General features: G+C 32.4%; 1 protein-coding gene across 1 annotated transcript; it reads left to right on the top strand.

Moving 5' to 3' along the window:
• The first annotated feature begins 100 nt into the window (after window positions 1-100).
• LOC115888139 lies at window positions 101-19583 on the top strand. The gene is made up of 6 exons (XM_030907730.1): window positions 101-429; window positions 5520-5931; window positions 11045-11486; window positions 14349-14614; window positions 19115-19312; window positions 19417-19583. The coding sequence occupies exons 1-6, from the start codon at window positions 141-143 to the stop codon at window positions 19523-19525; spliced, it is 1716 nt and encodes a 571-aa protein (XP_030763590.1). The 5' UTR covers window positions 101-140; the 3' UTR covers window positions 19526-19583.
• Window positions 19584-22135: the final 2552 nt, after the last annotated feature.

Genomic DNA, 22135 nt, shown 5'->3' with positions numbered 1-22135 from the left:
AAAAAGCTCACATTTTCACGGAGAATACACAGAAACAATGGAGGAAAAGTATATATTTGTTAAATTCTACTGTCCTTAGATAATATTAATATATTTTATTGTTTTTGAGTCATTACATTGTTTAGACAGAAGTTATAAAAATGCCGCCAACTTTTTTTTCTGTTTCACATTTTGTCAGTTGTTGGAAAATAATGTATCCAGCGTTTAAGTTAGGTTTTTTAATTGTTTTGGTTATATCAGAGAGCGTTTTTTCGGCTGATCAAAATGAAACTGTACAAGACGAAGGCGATCATGATTTTGTTGGTGGTGGTACTGTTGGCTCCGGAAATAGCACTGCAAATGTTTCAATATCTGATAGAAATTTAGATCAGAAGCAACTAGAATTAAAAAGCGATGTATATTACCCAACGGATGGATCAGAAAATCAAGGTAATAATTAAATAAATTAACGATTATCATTATACAGGGTGACCCAGGGCTCCCAAAATCTTCTTGACAGGTTTTCTATTTTTTATTCTGCATCTAAAAGAAAAACAATATATATCCAGGGTCCAATAAGATATTTAAAATAGAAAATAGACAAAAAATATTTCTTAAGGTTTTTACAATGTTGATCTTATATTTTGGACATCCTGTACGATTTAAGATTACGATATTTATAATAAAGTAGGTTCAGATCTTCTGTAATAGACAGCGAGCGTAGTTTTGATCTAAGAACCGTCAATTTTTATTTTTTACACTTTTTTAATAAATGCTGCAAAAATATACCGTATGAGCGAAAAAAAAAACGGCGTCATCGATCGTCATTTCATGGCCATCGCTGACGCCGTTTTTATTCGATCATACGGTATATTTTCTTTTCTTAATTTATTTCTCTGGAACTAATCAATACAAATTTAATGACAATCTAGAATTACGTAAATTTGTCAGGAAGGGACCCACAAACTCAATAATATACAGCGTGTTCCATTTAAAAAAAATACCCTATAATAAAGTCTTCTCTATATATAACTATATTTAGGAAGTTAAGAACCGAAAGTTCTAAACTCTCTGAATTACTTCTGTACAGGGTGTTTTTTTTTAAATGGGGCATCCTGTATATTATTTTATTTTATTTGCCTTGTTAAGAGCTTTCTAAAAGCACTTATTAATTCAAATAATGTCTACACCTTTGTTGCGGGTTAATTTCTTTTATTTTCAGAAAATTTACTTAATTGTTGTTTTTTTATTTTTAATTTCTACAGTATGTTCCCAGATTGTCTTTACAAGAGGAAATTTTTTTATTATTCTTCATAAAAAAATTTTGTTTGTTCTAAAAATGGTCAATCCCGCTTTTACTTTTCTAAATTTCTATACCGTTATGCCAATAACGATGAACTTAAACAGCCGTTAAACGGTAGCCTACTAAGATGCCGTTAATAGATATTATGACGTTGTTGATTTCGGCGGAAAGTAATGCCTAGCTATAGGCATTTTGCAAGAGCTCCTGTGGCCCCGTGGCTGAGGCTATTGCTTCGTGATCGAAAGGTCCTTGGTTCAAATCTCACGCCGAACCAAAACTTTTTTATATTTTTTTTGCTTATAGCGTGATCTTATTGCATTGGTTTCACTCTTTTTGGTCGGATTGGTTTAGTTATTTGGCGGGTTGGTTAGCGTGGTTATTTGGAGGGTGTTAATTCATTGGTTAGTTGGTTATTTGGTGTGGTTGGTTGGTTTTTACTAATTTATATTTGTTTTTATATTTTTTTACAAGTGTCATGGTTAGTTGCGTTGATTAAGTTGGTTATTTGGTGGGGTGAATAGCGTTGGTTAGTCCTTATAAAATTCCTATATTTCATAAAACCGTCAAGTGTGTCTCATCAACGACGTCATACCTATTAACGGCATTTTAGTAAGCTACCGTTTAGCGGCAGTTTAAGTACAGCCTAAAAATAATACCGTTATAAAAATTTAAAAAAAAAACCATGAAAATATGGTTGAATTTGTTCATATTTTTTCCTAAAGCTTCATTCAGAACCTCGCAATTAGTGGAGTAAATTAGTGGTTTCAATAACACTTTATACTTTTTAGTTTACGATTATTCACAGTGTTTAAAAAACACAATTAAAATTAAAAGAATATCCTAGCAACAGCTTGCTAGGTCAGTTGTATCCATAGAGAAAGCCTAATATTTAGCTTATAAAACAATAAACTTTTGATTTCTAACTACAATTTCTCTTGACGGAAGATAATCAAAAACCAAAATGGCATTTCTCGCAAATTTTGAAGCATAATTAGTGGAAAAGTTAAAAGTTTGATAATTTTTTCTACTAATTGAAAATGTCTACCACTCTATTTTGACGTTCTGAATGCTTACGTTGAAATTAGAGGAACAAAAACTTCTACGCTAATTAAAACCACTAATTTATTTCACTAATTACGAGGTTCCGAATGAAGTTTTTGTCCTAAAAATCAAAAGGCGTTTCTAAGGTATATAATATAATTTTGATTCCATTCTTTGATAGATGGTTATTATTAATTTTGATTAACGTCATATTTTTGGTGTTGTTAAAGTATCACATTTTCCGACAATTATTATCACCCTTTCTATAATACTGAACTAATTAAATGTTGTGCTTCTTTAACATCTTAAAACAGCAAAAAAATGACGTTAATTAAAATTTTATGAATAACAATCCATATTCGGTGGATGAAAACGAAATTATATTACAATAGAAACGCCTTTTAATTTTTAGGACTTTAAGAAAATACTCAACTATATTTTCATGTTTTTTTTTAATATTCTTTAAAGCGGTGTGGAAAGTTGTAAAAGTATAACTATTTTAGGACAAGGATTTTTTTTGAAGAGATGATTCTTTTTTTATTAACATTTTTCTCAAAATGTCAATAATAAAAATGTTTTTCCTCTTGTAAAGACAAACCGGGGACATACTCTATATTTATTTTCATAAATAATGAAAAAATGCATTATTTAACTTTTTTAACATAAATCAACCTAAAACACACAAACCGCAAAAATCTAGGGATATCATTTTATTAAAGTTAAAACTAAATGTTTTGAATAAACAACCACATATTTGTAAGCCGATTCTTTCTACTTCGATTGAAACGAAGTAGTCACACTAGTTATTTCTAAATTTGGGATATTTGCAGAAGTGTTTGTGCATTTTTTGTCAAATGTATAAAAAGCACCTAGCATCAATTGTTCGAATTTAACCTGTACTGGCTATGTTTTATGATAACTGGCCAGAATTCATTTAAATAACTCTGATTAGTATTAAACGACATTATGGAGCTTAGATATCTTAACAGAGACGAAATGCTAAGGGCCATGGGTATGCTCGAAGATGGAATGCGCCAAATCGAAAACGCGCAAAGTGTAATATCGCGATTAAGTGCACGCTACCGTGAAAGTGGTGATGTTGCTGAAAGGCACACAGAGCGACATCGCATTACTACCCCTCAGCAAGATCATTTTTTACAATTAAATGCTCGATGCCGACCGACTCTTACAGCACCAGAGCTTAGTTTAATTCTCCAGGAAACACATAATATAACCGTTAGTCCTGACACTGTTCGCAATAGATTAAGAGAGGTCAACTTAAGAAGCAGACGCCCCTGGAGAGCTCAACCCTTAACGAGAGGAAATCGAGAGGTACGATATTTGTGGGCTCAAGATCATGTTCAGTGGTCGAATGAACAATGGGCCAATGTTCTCTTCACGGACGAGTCACGCTTTAGAATTCATCTGGATTCGAGAAGGCTTAGGGTATGGAGAGAACCGGGAAATCTTATTCGGTTGGATCATGTTCAGGAAGTGCACCCTTATCAAGGTGGAACAGTTATGGTCTGGGGAGGAATCCAGTTAGGCCGAAAAACCGATTTCGTTTTTCTTGAAAGGTTTCTAACAGAAATCACATATCGTGATTTAATTCTTGAGCCTGTCGTGTTACCATATGCCAATGATTTTGGGAGAAACTTCATTCTCATGCATGAGAATGCACGGCCTCATACAGCCAGAGTGGTAAGTGAGTTTATCAATGCTCATCAATTAAACATCTTACCCTGGCCGGCACAATCTCCTGACCTCAACCCCATCGAGCACGTATGGGACGCGGTACAAAGAAGAATTTTGAGAATGGGTATGCCTTGTGAAACTCGTAGGGATCTGGTTCGGGCCGTGAATGCAGCGTGGCAGGCTGTACCTCAAGAAGAGATCGACAACCTGATCAGGAGCATGGAGAGACGATGTAATGAACAGTAGAGGAGGCCATAACCTTTATTAAGTAAAAATGTGTGTATTTTTTTGAGTTCAATAAAAATCAAGGTAAATTTGAAAAATTCGGTAAATTTCGCATTTTTATTTCCAATACGTCCTGTAAACTATTTGTTTATTTTAATTTTATTATATCAGAAATGCAAATAATAAAATTACTGACGATGGCTGGATAAAATTGTAATATCCCTAGACTTTTCCGGTGTGTTTAGTTTAAAAGAGTATTATTTTATTTATATAGTGTATATATCTTAATAAACTGCACTCAAAATAAACTTTTGCAGCTTTTAGATAACACGCTGTCAATCAGAGTTATTGCTATTTTTTCATGCACTTGCAATAACTGCATACACAGAAAACTAGCGTGGAATAGCCAAAAACTAAAATTTAATGTCGAATAAATTATTTATTCGATTGTTTTGATTACTCTCTTATTTTTTACATTATTTATGATAATAATGATCTTCTTGATGAGATAAACTCAATTTTATTTAATCACAATTAATAAAATTAAAATAAAATTAATAAATTATATTATATATTTACCTAATTTATTATTAAATATTATTACTTTTAGTTATTATTACTATTAGTCCAACCTACAGCAGTTTCAGATAAAAAATAATGGTAGGTATTAAAGATAATTATTGGAAAAAAACTAATTTTAAAAAGTTTTAACATCCTGTAACTCTAAAACTATGCATTTCCATACCCATTTTTATAGGAACTTTTTTTTCATATTTTTTGATAAGGAATCAATTTGTACTTATTTAAAACTTTCGCAAGTTAATGATATTAATTTTTATTAAAGCTTGCTATAAGACTTAAATTGGATAAAGGCAAATTAATAAAATTGCGTTTATCTCATCAAGGAGGCCGAAATCTGCTAAATATCAAGAGATAACTTTTAATCAGCATTAAAGTGCTTACACTATTTTGCTAACAAAAGAAAAAAAGTCAGTGGCGTACATGCTTTTTTTAGAAAAAATATTCCAGTGATAACCCATCTGCACGTCCCTGGTGAATCCCATGTCGACACTTTTTTAGCTTTAAAATATGTCGCATTTATAGTAACTTCTATCCTCAAAATTTCATTCGAATAAGTAAGACTTTAACACCCTGTAGCTATACGAAAGTTGGTATGAAAAATAAATTAATTTTTACGTGAGGAATATCGCCACGAGAGATGGCACATGTTTTTTGAAACACCCTGTATATTGCAGTGGTTTTCCTTCAATTTCAGAACTAAAAAACGTCGTAGAATTCAACGTTCCCAAAAATTCCACTCCAACTCCCAAAAAACTGGACAATTTTCGTCCAAGTCCACAACTGGAAAGTTACTACGAATTCAACAGAGTTCCAGTGGTTCCCGCTTATCCAGAACCAAAGTCGGTGAGCAGCAGTATAATCGTTGGCGAGGGAAATTCTAAGGAGAACTTGAGGATTCTGGAAACCAAACATCGGTTTGGGAAAGGACAGGTTGTACCTCTGGATAAGGACAAGGAAAGAGCTGTGGAAAGTGGTGGGTTTGAGCCTGGACTATCCATTGCACGTGGAAGTAGGAACGGTAATGGAGAGTTTCCTAATGTTGTTGAAAGTAGTAGCTGTAATCCTTGTAAAGTTAGGGAGGGTCCAGGATTTGCAGATTATAACAGGTAATCAAATCGTTTATAAAAAATCTCTCTTTTTTTAAATTTTTGAAAGTAACACGGTTATTTTGGACTTATTTGAAAAACGGTAAAGAGAAAATATGTTTCTTTTATCAAGATCTACTAGCCGCAAAATATTTGCACTTATTTAAGACTCACCCTGTATATTGCAACATACAGCATATTCTGCAAATAAAAATAAGTAAAAAATTTCGTATAAATGCATGTCCTAAAATGCTTGGTTTCGGAGATACAAGTTTCATTTTTATTTCGATGTTTTCCAAACAATTTCTGAAGTAACGTCAATGTTTGGATGAAAATTGGTGTCTGGGAGTTTTTTGACATGAGAAATTTGATTTTGATGTTAATATGCCGCCTATCTGTAGGGGGCGCCACCTACATGTGTTTTAACTGTTTTGTAGAATTAATAACTTTTCGTCCGTACCTGTATAAAACTACCGAGTGAAAAAATATACATTTTCGTGATTTTTTGCGTAAAAAATATCTCTTGGTAAAAATCGCTAAGAGCAACCGTTCTCAAGAAATTTTGAATGGAAATAGTCAATACATGTCATTATTGACTAAAAATAAACATGTTGAGTAGATAGTTAAGCGGGGTATCCACATGCAAGGATTACTGGCGCCATTCAACTGGCGCCAGTTTTATTGTATGTGGAAACCTGTAAAATCGACTGTTCATCGACTAATTCATATGCGAGTAAAGTTCAACGCTCCTGTACTTTTTGGCGCCAGTTTTGTGTGTAAACAATACGAGTATCTCCACTCGTAAAAATGTCGTTTGTTTCAAAAAAGTGGTCTACTGAATTAATAATAAACTTTTTGGAATCCTACGAACAACATCCTTGCTTACGGAAGAATTGTTGGTTGCGGGTCATGTCTGATTCTCTCAGCAACTTTGATGTAAATTCCGCAAACGCCAAAATTCGAAGTATTATGAATGCTTACACCCTAGAGCATAACAAGGTGTTAAAATCTCATAAAACTGACCGTAACGACATGCCAGTTTTAAATTTACTATAGACCTGTGGAAACGGGTAATGGCGCCATTTAATTGTGGCGTCAATAAACTGGCGCCAGTAATCCTTGCATGTGGAAACCCCGCTTTATTTTAGAGACATAATAAATTTGGGAAATTTTTAGTTGTTTAAATTAATCATAATTTTTTCTTCGAAAAAATGACGATAAAACAGTTTCTGTTGAACTTTTGACACAAAAATATTTCAAATTTATGATTTCAGTCTAGATGTTTAATTATGTCAATGATGACAGGTATTGATATTTTCTATTCCAAATATTTGGAGAACCATTATTCGAAGCGATTTTTACCAAGAGATCTTTTTTACGTAAAAAACGTCGTAAATGTATATTTTTTACTCGGTAATATTATACAGGTACGGACGAAGTTATTACTCTTCAAACCAGTTAAAAAATATGGGGGCCCTCTACAAGTAATAGTCATACGACATATCAAAATCAAATTTATCATATCAAAAAACTCCGAGACACCAATTTTCATTCAAATATTAACGCTACTTTAGAAATTCTTTAAAAAAAATCTAAATAAAAATGAAACTTCTACACCCTGTATCTCCGAAACTAAGCATTTTAGGACATATATTTATACGAACTTTTTTACTTATTTTTATCTACAGAATACGCTGCGTTGCCAAAGTTTCCGGAATACAGTTCGGACCACCCTGTATAATAGATTCTAATTTTGAATGCAATTTGCTACACAAAATAAAACAAATTTGCGTCAAAAGCAAAATAAATAAACTATGTAAGTTACATAATCGACCATTTAGTTGTTAAGATCTTTATCCAAAAGGAAATGAAGATAATTATAAATGGGAAATTAGTACACCATCACTTTCTGATGTAATTATAGACATCTGTATTTAGAGCAAAATTCATAGGATTAATATACAGTATGTCCCCGGATTGTCACTACATTATTTGATTGTTACCACTCGGAAATCTCTTATTAACATTTTAAGAAAAATGCATTCTGCATAACAATTTTTGAATCTTCCTAAAATGGTCAATCTCATTCATACTTTCCCAAATTTCCATACCGTTTTAGAAAAAAATAACAAAAAATAATGAGGTTTTTTTTTTAAATTTAATATCTTGTGGGGAGAATCCTCGAGTAAAAATAAGATTAACTAATAGATTACTAATGATTAAAACGATGTCAATATGACTCCTACTTGTAGGGGGACCACCTACATCTCTTAACTGTTTTGAATTTTTGAAAATCTACTCTAATATCTAGTATGTACTGAACATGCATATTTAATTTTTGTAACCGATGGGCATGGATTGATTATTAAGAATCCAAATATCCTGAGAACAATTGCTCGCAGCGAGTTTTACCAAGAGACATTTTTTAAGTAAAATAGACGTAAATGTACATTTTTTAACTCAGTAATATAATACAGGGACAGACGTAAAGTTATTACTCTTCAAAACAGTTAAAAAAGATGTAGGTGGTGCCCCCTACAACTAGGAATCATATTGATATTGAAATCAAATTTTTCATGTTAAAAACCCCCAGATACAAATTTTCATCCAAATACAAAATTTAGTTTTAGAAATTATTAGGAACTAATCGAAATAAAAATGAAATTCCTACACCCTGTATCTCCGAAAGGAAGCATTTTAGGACATAACTTTATAGAAATGTTTTACTTATTTTAATCTGCAAAATATGCTGCCGAAGTTTCCGGAATACAGTTCGGACCACCCTGTATTTCTAAAACACGCCATTTTTGAACATAATGTTTATATGAACTATTCCTCTTGAAGTTATTTGAAGAACTTCATGTACAGGGTCCTTTCATGTACAGGGTGGCCGAAATTGGTCTGTTTTAACAGAGAAACCCTCTTTCCTGACTAGATAGAGCAAAACCAACATAGATGTCATGGGCTCGATTTCTGAGACATGTTTAATGGCGTAAACCGCCTGTTGATATTTTCACTGCCGACTGAGACACGGGGTCTTTTTGAATTTTTTACCATTTTGAAAATTGCCCATAACTCTTTTATTTTGCGGAATAATAAAATTCTGTAAAAACGTTCTTAAGGCACATTTTTAAGCACAATCCAGTAGGGTAGTCAGTTTTTTTCTATGCTTGCTCTTTTTGTCAGAAAAAATAAAAAATATAATTTTTTAATTGGAAATCATAGTTTGCTATGAATTTTAAAAAAAACTGGCGTTTAACCCTTCCAACCGGTATAAAGTTATGGGTCTCTATTTCTAAGAATGAGAGAAATATTTGTTTTTTTATCTTTATATCGAAGCGGGCCTTGATTTTATGTTGACCTATTTGCCTAATAATTATTTTTTATCGCAATTTAATATTCTACATTATTATTTATCTGCATAACTAAAGACTTGTGAAAAGGTAAATTAACATTCTATATTAGTATTAGTCATTACAATTGAAATCGATAAAATAAACAAAGAAAAAAACTAAAAAACGTATTTTTTGAGTGACGAATATAGTTTTCTAAAAAAATCATCAAAGATGTTCAAACTTGAGCACCTCCTTGTTGAATACACAATAAACATATTTTGCGCACAGTGTTACAACAATTTACTAGACGAACTGGTGTAATAAGTCCAAAAGTTTGCCTAGCAGCCTTCTGCAATTCTTCTCTCGTCCCACTGGCTCTTCCCTTATATATAAGGTTTTTTAATTGTCCCTATAAAAAAAATCGAAAGGAGTTAAATCACAGGACCAAGATATGAGGCCCCTTGTTCCAATCCAGTTCTCTCTAAATTTCTCATTTAAAGAAATCAGTTGTTATAATCCTGGCCTTTTAATTGTAAATGGTAATACTAATGTAGAATGTTGATTTACCTTTTCAGAAGTCTTTAATTATGCAGGTAAATAATAATATAAAATATTAAATTGTGATAAAAAATAATTAGGCAACTAAGTCAAGACAAAAAGTCCTCCTACACTGGGTGCCTGCTCACCAAGGGATAGAAGGCAATGAAAAAGCAAATAATCTAGCTAGGAAAGGAGCGAACACTCCACTAACTGGACCAGAACCGTTCTGCTTTCTAAGTGGTAACCAACTCAAGGCGGAACTCAAGAACTTGGAAGATTCCATCCGCAACCTGGAATGGAAATCTTGCAATGGTCTAAGACACTCGAAGAAGTTTCTGAGGGCTTATGATCAAGAAAAATCACAGATCTTCTGGGTCGAGTAAGAACAATCTTCGGATTGTCACGGGGTTTTTAACAGGACACTGTCTCATCAATGAACACCTCAGTAGATTGAAACTAAGAAGAAACGGCGAATGCAGATTCTGTGGGGAAGATGGTGAAACACCAGTACACCTCATCACTGAGTGCGCCGAGACGACAACCATTCGTGCCATGAATTTTGGTACGACTGATATTGGAGATGGAGAACTACCCTCTATAAAACCGTCCCAGATACTGGCTTTTGTCAAAGCCCTGGGACTGTATGATGAGTTATGATTCAAGAAAGGGGGACACAATGGATCTGTAAGGTCGAAGTGATTAACCCCCCTCCCACTCATTCTAAATTCTAAAAATTCTAAAGTCAACACAAAATCAATGCCCGCTTCGATACAAACATAAAAAACCTAATTTTTTTCTCATTCATAAAAATAAATACACATAACTCTATATCGTTGGAAAGGTTTAAACACCAGCATTTTTTTTAAATTCATAGCCAACTATGATTTCCATTTAAAAATTATATTTTTTATTACTTCTGACAAAAAGAGCAAGTATAGTAAAAAACAGGCTAGGCCACTGGATTGTGCTTAAAAAGTGCCTTAAGAACGTTTTTACAGAATTTTATTATTCCGCGAAATATAAAAGTTATCGGCAATTTTCCAAATGGTAAAAAATTTAAAAAGACCTTTGCAATAAAAATATCAACATTGCAATGAAAATATCAACAGTTTCCGCCATTAAGCGTGTCTCAGAAATCGAGCCCATGATATCTATGTCGGTTTTGCTCTATCTAGTCAGGAAATAGGTTTTCTCTGTCAAAACAGACCAATTTCGACCACCCTGTACATCCTGTATATTAAAAAAAAACTTTCTTCCAGAGAAACACCTTGGGTGAGCAAAATCCGCTTTCCAGCAACAGGAACAGCCAATGACGAGGCAGACAGACCATCCTACGTATCCCACACGAATCAAAATGCAAATTCCAATATTCACCCCGGTAACTCAGCTCAGGGCGCTGTTCAATATTCATATCCAAATGAAAATATCAAGCCTAATAGCCAATACTTACCCCCTTCCGGCACTGGTGTTAAACTGAACGATTATTTGGCCCATCATCAAGGTAATACCGCTCATGGGATACAAACGAACAATATAGAATCACCGAGGCATAATTATGGAGAGGATAGTGTGAGAAAGCCTTATTATATTTCGGGTTACCCTGTTAGTAACCCTGGGACTGGGCAAGGGAGGTTTTCTTCTCAGGGTGTAGGTCATACGACTGGTCCTAATAGGGAATTTAACTTCAATCAGTTAGTAGAGGTAAGAAGCACTAATATACACTATCGGACAAAAGTAGAGGAACAAAGTTCATTTTTATTCATATTTAAATAAAAAAATTATTAGGTTGTTATTTTCGGCTATGTTTACTAACACACTATCCTTACACTATTACTATAGTACTATTTTATTACTAGTACTATAGTACTAGTACGATTTTGGTGTACTTTTAATCAGTTTAAAAATGGTAAATAATAATGATTATAAAAATTGATGAAAATGGGGGCGACAAAAGTAGAGCAACAAAAACAGATTTTATTGTGTCTTATTTCAACAAAAAATATTTAACACATTTAAGAACAATAATAATTGAAAGTAATACATTAGTAATTGATAGAATATCCATTATTATTAATAACTTGCTGACAACGGCGAGGCATTGAAGCAGTCAACTTCTGAATGACATTTTCGGGAAGATTTGTCCAAACTTCATTAATTTTATCTATCAAGGATTGTTTATTTGGAAACATTTGGGTACGAATACGACGTTCTACTTCTTCCCAGAGATTTTCAATCGGGTTAGGGCCTGGGGATTGCGCTGGCCATTGCAAAACTCGAACGTCATTTTCCCTAAACCACTGTTTAACAACTTGTGAAGAGTGTTTTGGATCGTTGTCCTGTTGGAAAATACAACGCAGTGGCATTTCCCATTCTGCATAAGGAAGCATAAGATTCTGTATATCCCAATAAACAAATCGGTCCATCGTGTCATTAATAAAGTGTATAAGGCCTATCCCATTCCATGAGAAACAACCCCATAAAAATACACTGCCTTTACCGTGTTTAATTGTAGGTGTTACGTATTTAGGATTAAACCTTGTATTGATTGGTCGCCTCACACGTCTCATTCCATCAGAATTGAATATGTTGTAGTGCGTTTCATCACTGACAGAACTTTTTTCCAGTCATTGACGGTCCAGTTTAAATGCCGACGTTCGAATGCCAACCTTGTTGCTCTATTTCTTTCCGAAACTAACGGCTTTTTAGCTGGACGTCTACTAAATAACTTTGCATCTACTAATCTTCTTTGTACTGTTCGTATACCAATCGTAATTTCTGGAATTTCAGCAATAATTCTAGGTGCGGACTTCAAAGCATCATTTTGAGCAATTATTTTGATGCGTCTGTCGGTCATTACTGTTGTTTTCTTTGGTCTTTCCGATTTTGGCTACTTTTCTAAGTGTCCCCTGTCATTATACGATGAAATTATTTTAGATACACTGTACCGGGGTAACACAAACTGTCTTGAAATATTGGCTTGTTTGTTACCTTCCGTGAATGCATTCACAACTCTTTGCTTCAAGTCTTTTGAAATTGGAATTCCTCTTGGCATGACTAATCCAGCATAGAAATGTTAAAAATAACATAAAATAAACCTCGCACAATTATTTGGGCCTTTACTTTTGCTAAAACCCTTCTTTGGAATGAATTATTTGAATATTGCTCTACTTTTGACGCGTTACTATTAAGCATTTAAAACCAAATGTCAAAATAAATTAATTTGTTTTGTTATTAAAAATTCTTGCTGTCATGGATACTCATAGCCTACTTCGTAGTTTTTAAATTTATTGTATTTGTATACATCATCATGCATGTATAATTAAAAAATCGCGATTTGCAAATATTTCTCGAAGTGTTGCTCTACTTTTGTCAGATAGAGGTATCCTTTAGTATAGTTTTTCCGTTTTTTTTTATAAATATTCCAGTGATAACCCATATACACGTCCCTGGTGAAAATGTCGACATTTTTTTAGCATTAAAATATGTTACACATAGAGTAACTTTTACCCTCAAAATTTCATTCGAATCGCTTAAAGCACTTGGAAGAAAATTATTATAAATCGAAAAAAGATTCCCTGTATCTACAGGACGTTTCAAAAAATATGTGCCACCTCTCGTGGGGAGTTTCCTCAGGCAAAAATAATATTTATTTTTCATATCAACATAAGTCCGATTCTGCTTTGTTTCGTAGCTACAGGCTACAGGGTGTTAAAATCTAAATAATCTTTCCATTTGTAATAATTTTCTTTCAAGTACTTTTAGTCGTCGAATAAAATTTCGAGGGTAAAAGTTACTATAATATTTTAATGCCAAAAAAGTGTCGATAAATTCATCAGGGACGTGCATATATCACTGGAATATTTTTCAAAAAAGAATATGTGCGCCACTGGCCTTTTTCCTTTGATTTCAAAATTGTGTAGGTCGTTTAATGCCAATTAAAAGTTATCTCTTGATATTTTCTTTGTTGAATTCGGTCTCCTTGATGAGATAAACGCAATTTTATTAATCACAAGTAATAAAATTAAAATAAAATTAATAAATTATATATTTCAACGTAGAGCAATTTCAAATAAAAAGTAATGGTATTTAAAATAATTACAAAAAACCCAATTTTAAAAAATGTATCATCTTGTAACTCTAAAACTATGCATTTCCATACCAATGTCATAGGACCTTTTTCCATATTTTTTGATGAGGAATCATTGAGTACTTATTTAAAACTTTCGCAAGTTAATGATATTATTTTTTTTAAATGTTGCTATTAGACTTGGATCAAGGCAAATTAATAAAAAGGCGTTTATCTCATCAAGGCGAAATTAATCTTATTTTTACACGAGAGATGGCACATGTTTTTTGAAACACAATGTATAATGTCTAGTATGTTACTGATTTACAGTGGACAAATACTTAATTTAAAATATTTTAATGTGGATTAATGTAAAAAGCTGCCTTAAAGATTGAAGAGTTAATTTTAGTATTAGCTATTATTAATTTTAGTAAGTAACTCAGGCTTAATAAAAACTAATTAAAATAAAATAACGATTCATAAACTGTTCTTTTTAGGTTCCAAATCGATATCCTTCTGGTTCAGCCAAAACATATCCCCACCAAAAGACTTTCGACACTTTCTACAACATAATGGAAAGACCATCTCCAGAACATGACTATAAAACTTACCATGAAGAACCTCACCATGAAATCTCGTACAATCCATGGAAGAAAGTTTTGAAACTTTTAGCAACCTTCGTTCCTATAGGCTTACTCGTGAGTGCTTTGACACCTAGCATCATTACTGTCACTAATGTCAACGAAACGGATTCTACAAACACGTAAGTACAATATCCTTTATTGTTTTTTAGTATGGTTACCCATGGGCGCCAGAAGAATGAAATTTTGGGGGGGGGGCAAGGTAAAAATGAATAAAAAATTGAAACACATTTTTGGTAATTATTGGGAAAACTGGAAATCGTCTGATTTTCACCAAAATTGGTATACACCCTATTTTGAAGTCGTAGACTACGAATCTGAACTTTTTCCTTTCGGCGTCTCTCAGAAAAACGGAAAATAATTCAATATCGAATTTTTCTTAATTTCTCATATTTTTAAGGTTTTCTAGCACATATTTTGTTAGGTATTCAATAATCAATGCTGTTTTTGCTATTTTCTGTTGCTAGGAAAATTTGCTAAAATAAATTTGTAAACAATCTGAAAATGTTAGGTTATAGCTTTGTTCGGGTTCTTGTTATTACCAATTCTGAACCGTCCTAGAACTCTGCAGCGTATGCGCAAATGAAATAATGTCTTCATATTTCCTTCTGCGCATACGCATCACAGTTCTAGGACGGTTCAGAATCGGTAATAATAGAAACCCGAAGTAAGCTTATGTGTTTCTGGCATTTAAAGCAATGTTGCTAAACCTAAATTTAGCGTGTTTTTTTTTGCTCATTCTGGAATTACGAAAGGGGGTCGCCAGAAGAACGGCTCCTTCCCATAAACGCTATTTTACCAACGAGATCTGACTATTTATACCCACGAAGTTGCACGAAAGAGTTTTGATTGCATTGGTTACAACTTCCATGCGGAGGGTGTTAATCTTTTGTTGTTATATTATATCAAAAAAAGATTAACCCCCTCCGCAAAGAAGTTAAAACCAATGCAATCAAAACTCTTCCGCGTAACTTTGTGGATATAGGTGTATATTTAATTATTGTCGATCTCATAATAGGTAATTTATTTAATATCCCTAATCACCCGAAAAAATAGAAGATATGGCAACGTTGTAAATTTTCAAATTTCTAGATTAGGTCTAGAATATATTTGTCTCTCTCATTACATAGGAGAGAGAAAGAAGGATATATCAAATGTCAAACTCAATTTTCTTTGTTATTTTGTTAAGAAAAGTGTTTTTCTGTAAAATATTGGACATTTTTCTATCCCCAATCAAGTGTGGCTTTTAGATAAACTATAATATAATGAAAATATAGTGAAATTATTACTTTATAGGGCCGAAATAAAGAAAAATTCAATGTTGAAATAATTTTCCGTTTTTCTGAAAAACGGTAAGAGGCCGCCAAGAAAAAAATAGATTCGTAATCTACGACCTCAAAATAGTGTGTATAATAATTTTGGTGAAAATCGGACGATTTCCAGTTTTCCCAATAATTACCACATTTTTTATTATTTTACAGGTAACACCTAAATATTTCATAATAATGATTATTTTTTTACAGACGGATGTAAGAAGATAGCTTTTATTTTTATTGTTTCAGTGATCCAGGGGGGGGGGCAAATGCCCCTTCTTGCCCCCCCTGTCCGGCGCCCATGTGGTTACCCATCATCATCAAATTGATTATATCCTGTATATTTTCTGTCTTATTTGCAAACATATCACCATTAAAATAAATAAATATATAGCCATAGTTTTAGAGATATTAATAAATAAATTTAAAAAAAAAAATTCCCATTTTTTGTCAGCAGAAAATGAAGCATTTTGATTATTTGATTTAATCTAGCAAATTTTTGTCACATAATTATACGTTTATATCTAGTTTTATTTTTATAAAATAACTTAGTTTTAAAAGTCTATCTTTTTATTATTGTTGAATATTTTACTTTACATCCTTTAATTTTTGTTAAATTAACAAAAGCTGTATCACAGCCACCTAGGTTTTATCAAATTTAACCAAGATCATAAAAATGAAAATATCTAGGAAAATCTTTGTTTGGGGGGTTAATAATATTATGAAGATATATGAATTATCCATTGAACACCGGAATAATATGCTGGGTGTTCCATTTAAAACAAAGCGACAAATTGCTTTTAAAAGTAACCAATGTTCAACATTAATTTTGTCTCACCCTGTATAACTTTTCGAGTCAATTTTTAATTTGGTTTAACATACGATGGTTATTTTAACTAAATATCAGGCAAATTACAAATTAGGTAGCTGTTCTTGAAATGTAAAACTTATTCTTTATTTTCACAAAATGTGAAATAGCCATATGCTTCTTTAATGAACTTCACCTTTACTTTTTTGCATTAAACCCAACTTTGATGCGAAACTTTTTTTCAGGACGCCCTGTAGAACTATATATATTTATATAAAATGCTTTCAGTTAACCTACATTATGCTCCAAAAATTTAATTTCGATATAAACTACCGTTCTCCTTGGAGCCTCCGCGAGAGGCGCCACCCTGTATATGAGTGTCCCATTTAAAAAAAAATTCTGATCCACCCCGTAGCAGTTATTTATAGAAGGTACTTCAAGAAATATTTTCCTGAAATACTAGAATAGTACATACTTTAGGTTTTCATTTACAAAATTCATTCTTTTTTGTTACAATACGGATCTATACTAATAATTATAAAACCCTTAAGTGACTGACTCACTGATTAATCACGATCCTGCTCAAACCACTCAACGTAAGAAGCTGAATTTTGCCATACAGGTTGATTCTAGGGTGTAGCGGTTTGATAAGGGATTTTTCCAGTTCTAAGAGGGTGAAACCACCCCTCAAATATTACAATATTTTTTATTTAAAAAACGGTCAAGTTTCCGAAAAAACGCTTAAACACCTATATTTTATTTTGTTTTTTACATATTTTAAGATTTTTTAAAAATGTATACAGGGTGTTTCATAAAATATGATCATTGAGTAATCACGATTCTGCTTAAACTGCTTGACGTTTAAAGCTGATTTTTGGCAAACGGATTGACAGTGGGGTGTAGAGGTTCGATAAGGAGGGGTTTCTCGAATTTCAAATTCCAAGAGGGTGAAAACGCCCCTCAAATTACAATATTTGTTATTTAAAAAACGGTTAGTCTTTCGGGAAAACGCTTGGACACGCATAATTTATTTTGTTTTTTACATATTTTGAAATCTTTTAAAAAAATATACAGGGTGTACCAAAAAGTTGGGTAATTGATTAACCACGATTCTGCTTAAACGGCTTGACGTAAAAAGCTTATTTTTGGCAAACGGATTTTTCGAAAGTCAAATTCCAACGAGATGAAACTACCCCTCAAATATTACCAAGTTATACAGGGTGTTTCAAAATAAATGCGAAAAATTTCAGGGGGTGATTCCTTGTTCAAAATAAAGGGTAGTTTGCTTTATAAACGTTGGGCCAAAAGTCAACCATTAGGGAGATATCGCGGTACAAAGATGGCGGAAAAATAATGTTTTTATTTTTTATCTTGAAAACGAAAAATGATAGACTAATGAAATTTTATGGAGGCATTACTGTTATGAAAACATACTTTCTGGTAATTTTCTCACTTTTTTAAAATGAGTGGAAGGGGTTGAAATAAACTACCCCTATCATTCTTGTTATCGAAATTTAAAAAAAAACCATATCAAACACATGCAAAAAAATTAATTTGGATAGCTTGGTTTGTTTAGTTACTTTTTTATCTCTTGTGTTTCTTTGATAAAACTCGCCGATTTGAAATTAAAAAATAAAATGTAAAGCATTACATGTCAGGATAAAAAACATTTTTAGATAAAGAATCTAGTGATAATAACGCTAATAATAAGAATCTAGATAATAACGTATTGCAGTAGAGTAATGTCAATAAAATAATATTAGAAACATCCTAAAAAGTGACAGCGGCCCACTAGATTTTTTCCTAAAAAAATTAGAGCAGCCCGCTAGATTCTTTATCTAAAAATGTCTTTTGTCCTGACATGTAATGCTTTACATTTTATTTTTTAATTTCAAATCGGTGAGTTTTATCAAAAAAATACAAGAGATAAAAAAGTTTCTAAACAAACCAAGCTATCCAAATTAATTTTTTGCATGTGTTTGATAAGATTTTTCTTTAAATTTCGATAACAAGAATGATAGGGGTAGTTTATTTCAACCCCTTCCACTCATTTTAAAAAAGTGAAAAAATTACCAGAAAGTGTGTTTTCATAACAGTAATACTTCCTTAAAATTTCATTAGTCTATCTCTTTTCGTTTTCAAGATAAAAAATAAAAACCTTATTTTTCCGCCATCTTTGTACCGCGATATCTCCCTAATGGTTGACTTTTGACCCAACGTTTATGAAGCAAACTACCCTTTATTTTGAACAAGGAATCGCCCCCTGAAGTTTTTCGCATTTGTTTTGAAACACCCTGTATAATAATATCGCCATATTGTTTTTTCTCATGCTGACATAAATGTGAGAAAATTTTATCCACTTAGTATGTTAATAGAAATTCTTGCTTTGCTTTATCATCACCATTACAAATGATTAATTCGACGCGAACAAAGTCGCGGGTACACGCTAGTTATTCATAAAATAGAAGTGCCTATTTTACAAAGTTTTATTCATTTTTAAGCCAAAGCATCAGATACAGATCAAACGACGATCCCAAAAAGGAGCTAACTAACAGAATAGTGTCTTCGCTGGACTATTTCGAAAAACTGAACGCCAACGGCTGCGAATACAGGGTGTTCTGCGAGCTGTTGGTCAGTGCGAGTCAAATGCCCAACGCCGAGCAACATGTCAACAATTTATTGGATAGTTTCTCGAAACAGTAAGTCTTTAATTTTTATTTGAATCATTTTAATAGTGTTTTGTACGTTGTGTTTTATTTTAGGTATGTTTTTTAATGTTTTTATGTTTTAATATAATTTTTAGAGAGATTGATTTGAAGAGTCAAGCAGAAATTTTGAAGGAAGTTTTTGAAGCTGTGAGAAATCAAAATTGCAGTCCCATATCATGTGACTATATTAAAGCACCCACATAGCTATAGGTATATTTCATATTTCAGTGTTTGTTTTATTATTATACAGGGGGTAAATAAATAAGTGCAAAAAAAATTAGGATGTGATTGATTTTACAAAAAAATGTTGATATTTATAAAATTATTGGATTTGCCGTAATTTATTAATTTACTTTCTGTATACAGTTAAGCTCTATTTTGTAAGTATCTCGGTATCTGTATTATTATATTATTTTTAATTAATTTAGTAATAATTAATAAGAACTTTCAGTTTTGAATGCTTATATATTAAAATTAAGTTAATATTTTTATGAAGACAAATAAAGTTAATAATATGTTTTTTATTGCCGATGCTTGTAGTATGTAATTAGTTATTCTGAGTATGTAATTAAAGAATTAATACTTAATTGTGGCTTAATACTGGTTACTTCTTTGATCATATACCTACCGTATGATCGAAATAAAAAGTAGCGTCAAGTTGGCATGGAAATAACGATCACTAACATTTTTCATACCGTGCCGGCAACTGTTATCTTTGGGTCGGTACTTACATGTGTGGAAGTAAATCGCATAGGGATCTTATTAAGTCGGAGTGAGAGAAATGCGACGGTGTGTTGTTGCGGCGTTGCCGGTACGCCTTGCCCTATCAGGTAAAGTCACGATCGCAAACCTCTTATTTTTAAACGACTTTTTTTTTCGAAAAGATAACTAGATAAAATCATTAGATATGTTTCTGAACATCTGAAATGGAATTATAAGGATATCGTTAGAGTGTCCCTTTATTTATACCGATAAAACCTTAGTAATCGCGATAATTTAACAACTCAACTTTTTAACACATAACACGCCATAACTTAAGAACCACTTTAGATATCGAAACTTTTTTTATTTTGAAGATCAGATCTTTTACAATATGTTTAAATAAGAAAAATTAGATAAGGTTGTTTTTTTCCATTCAAAAATTTTAACAACCCATCCATTTACTTTTTGTGCATAGCAATTTTCAGCAATCGTGTAACTTTTTTATTTATAAAGATACTCACATACTGTCTGCGAAGAAAATTTAGCAGAAATGTTAAGGAAGTTTTTGAATAAATTCTATTCATTTTGAATTCAGAGTTCTAATAGCGCTACCACTGTCGAACACCAACTCAGTTCCACTTATTTTTACCAAAAATGCAAGTGTTTCTAACTTGCACTTAAAATTTTTCAAGTTATAGGGGAATTACAACGACTCGTTAATAAATAAACCAAAAAAGTATCGCGAGACGTAACTAAATCGTGAAACTCAACGCATGATGTACACCTTTCCATAGAACTTTAAGTACTGACAGAGATACGATTGGGTCGACCGGTGGACTGCGACGAATCTGCTATATCCCCTTCCACGTCTCTTACCCAAGTAGTATTTTCACGACTTGCGACCACATGTTTACTAAACACAACGTTGGATTAGTTACAAAAAATAGTTAGCTCCCTACCTTAGGTATTAAAATAAATTTAAACGTTTTTATAATGTTGTGCCGACGTTGGACTAGTAGTACAGCAAAGTAGAAGCTTCTGCGACGTCGAATAAACGTTGTCTTATAACCTTTTTTGCTTAAGTGATCTTTAGGTGATTCGGACAACGTAGTTACAACGTTGGACAATATACCTAGAGTTTTCCGACGTCAGTTTCAGGACCTATTCCAACATTATGCAAACGTAGTCTGTTTTACTAATTCCAACGTTGTTTAGATTTCCTTTATTCTTGCGTTGGTAGGACGTCGAGTCACTATCTTTTTGCAACTGTATTGAACCATAACCTTAAATCTTAAATTTTCACTTCATTGTTCTGTTCAGTCAGACAGTTCAGTGCTGTTTTTGTTTTTATAAAAAAAAACTTAATTAAAATGGGACATAAGAAAGCTACATATAAAACTAAATTTAAATATACATCGACATATTTTACCTATAGTTTATCCACTCCCTCGTTTATTTAGATTATAGAGGGCGGCACAAGCTAGACTCTAGGATGACTAAATTAGCCAAACTCGGGACTAGTATACTACCTGTTAAGGCCGAACTGCGACTTTATTAGTCCAGTATGCGACTACTCGAACTACTCCATCTTAATCTCCAAAACAACAAAGTGAAAGCCGCCATGTTGTTAAATAAGAAAATGTTTCGTTCCTAAAATAGCAATTCCTGCTTTTTGAATACATTAACTTGAAATATTCAAATATTAAAAAAAACACACCCTAAAAAACACGCGGAAACAATTTTTTCGACTGCGAATAAATTTTTCTCATTTTACAAAAAAAAAATTCAAGATAATTTTTAAAACTTCTTTAATTTTAAGGCCCATTAGTATTTTTCAAAGTAGAAACAATACATTTATCAATAAAGTTGTTTGCGTTTAACTTTTTTGCCTTGGGTAACGAGTTACAGAGTCGGTTAAAGTGTTTCAATAATTATGATCTTCAAACATCCTCCACACTTAAATATTTTTGTTTTGTTTTCCTTCACTGCCATCTGACATGTCTCTAACTAAATCATAAAAATAATATTTTTACTATAATTATCCCAATTTAGGATAAAACGCGACTTAGACGCCATATTAGTTTTGTATTTCTGTGAATTAGGATTTTAAAC

This window comes from Sitophilus oryzae, unplaced genomic scaffold (genome assembly GCF_002938485.1).
Source record: "Sitophilus oryzae breed Bouriz unplaced genomic scaffold, Soryzae_2.0 scaffold_684_pilon_pilon, whole genome shotgun sequence".
Taxonomy (NCBI): Eukaryota; Metazoa; Arthropoda; class Insecta; order Coleoptera; family Curculionidae; genus Sitophilus; species Sitophilus oryzae.
This window is presented reverse-complemented; position numbering and strand designations above follow the sequence as displayed.

Bases quoted from the DNA above. Each gene is read 5' to 3' on its own strand.
- LOC115888139 (XM_030907730.1), top strand. From the start codon at position 141: ATGCCGCCAACTTTTTTTTCTGTTTCACATTTTGTCAGTTGTTGGAAA. The intron at 11,487-14,348 runs GTAAGAAGCACT...TGTTCTTTTTAG, and splicing joins ACTTCAATCAGTTAGTAGAG to GTTCCAAATCGATATCCTTC. The intron at 14,615-19,114 runs GTAAGTACAATA...TTCATTTTTAAG, and splicing joins GAAACGGATTCTACAAACAC to CCAAAGCATCAGATACAGAT.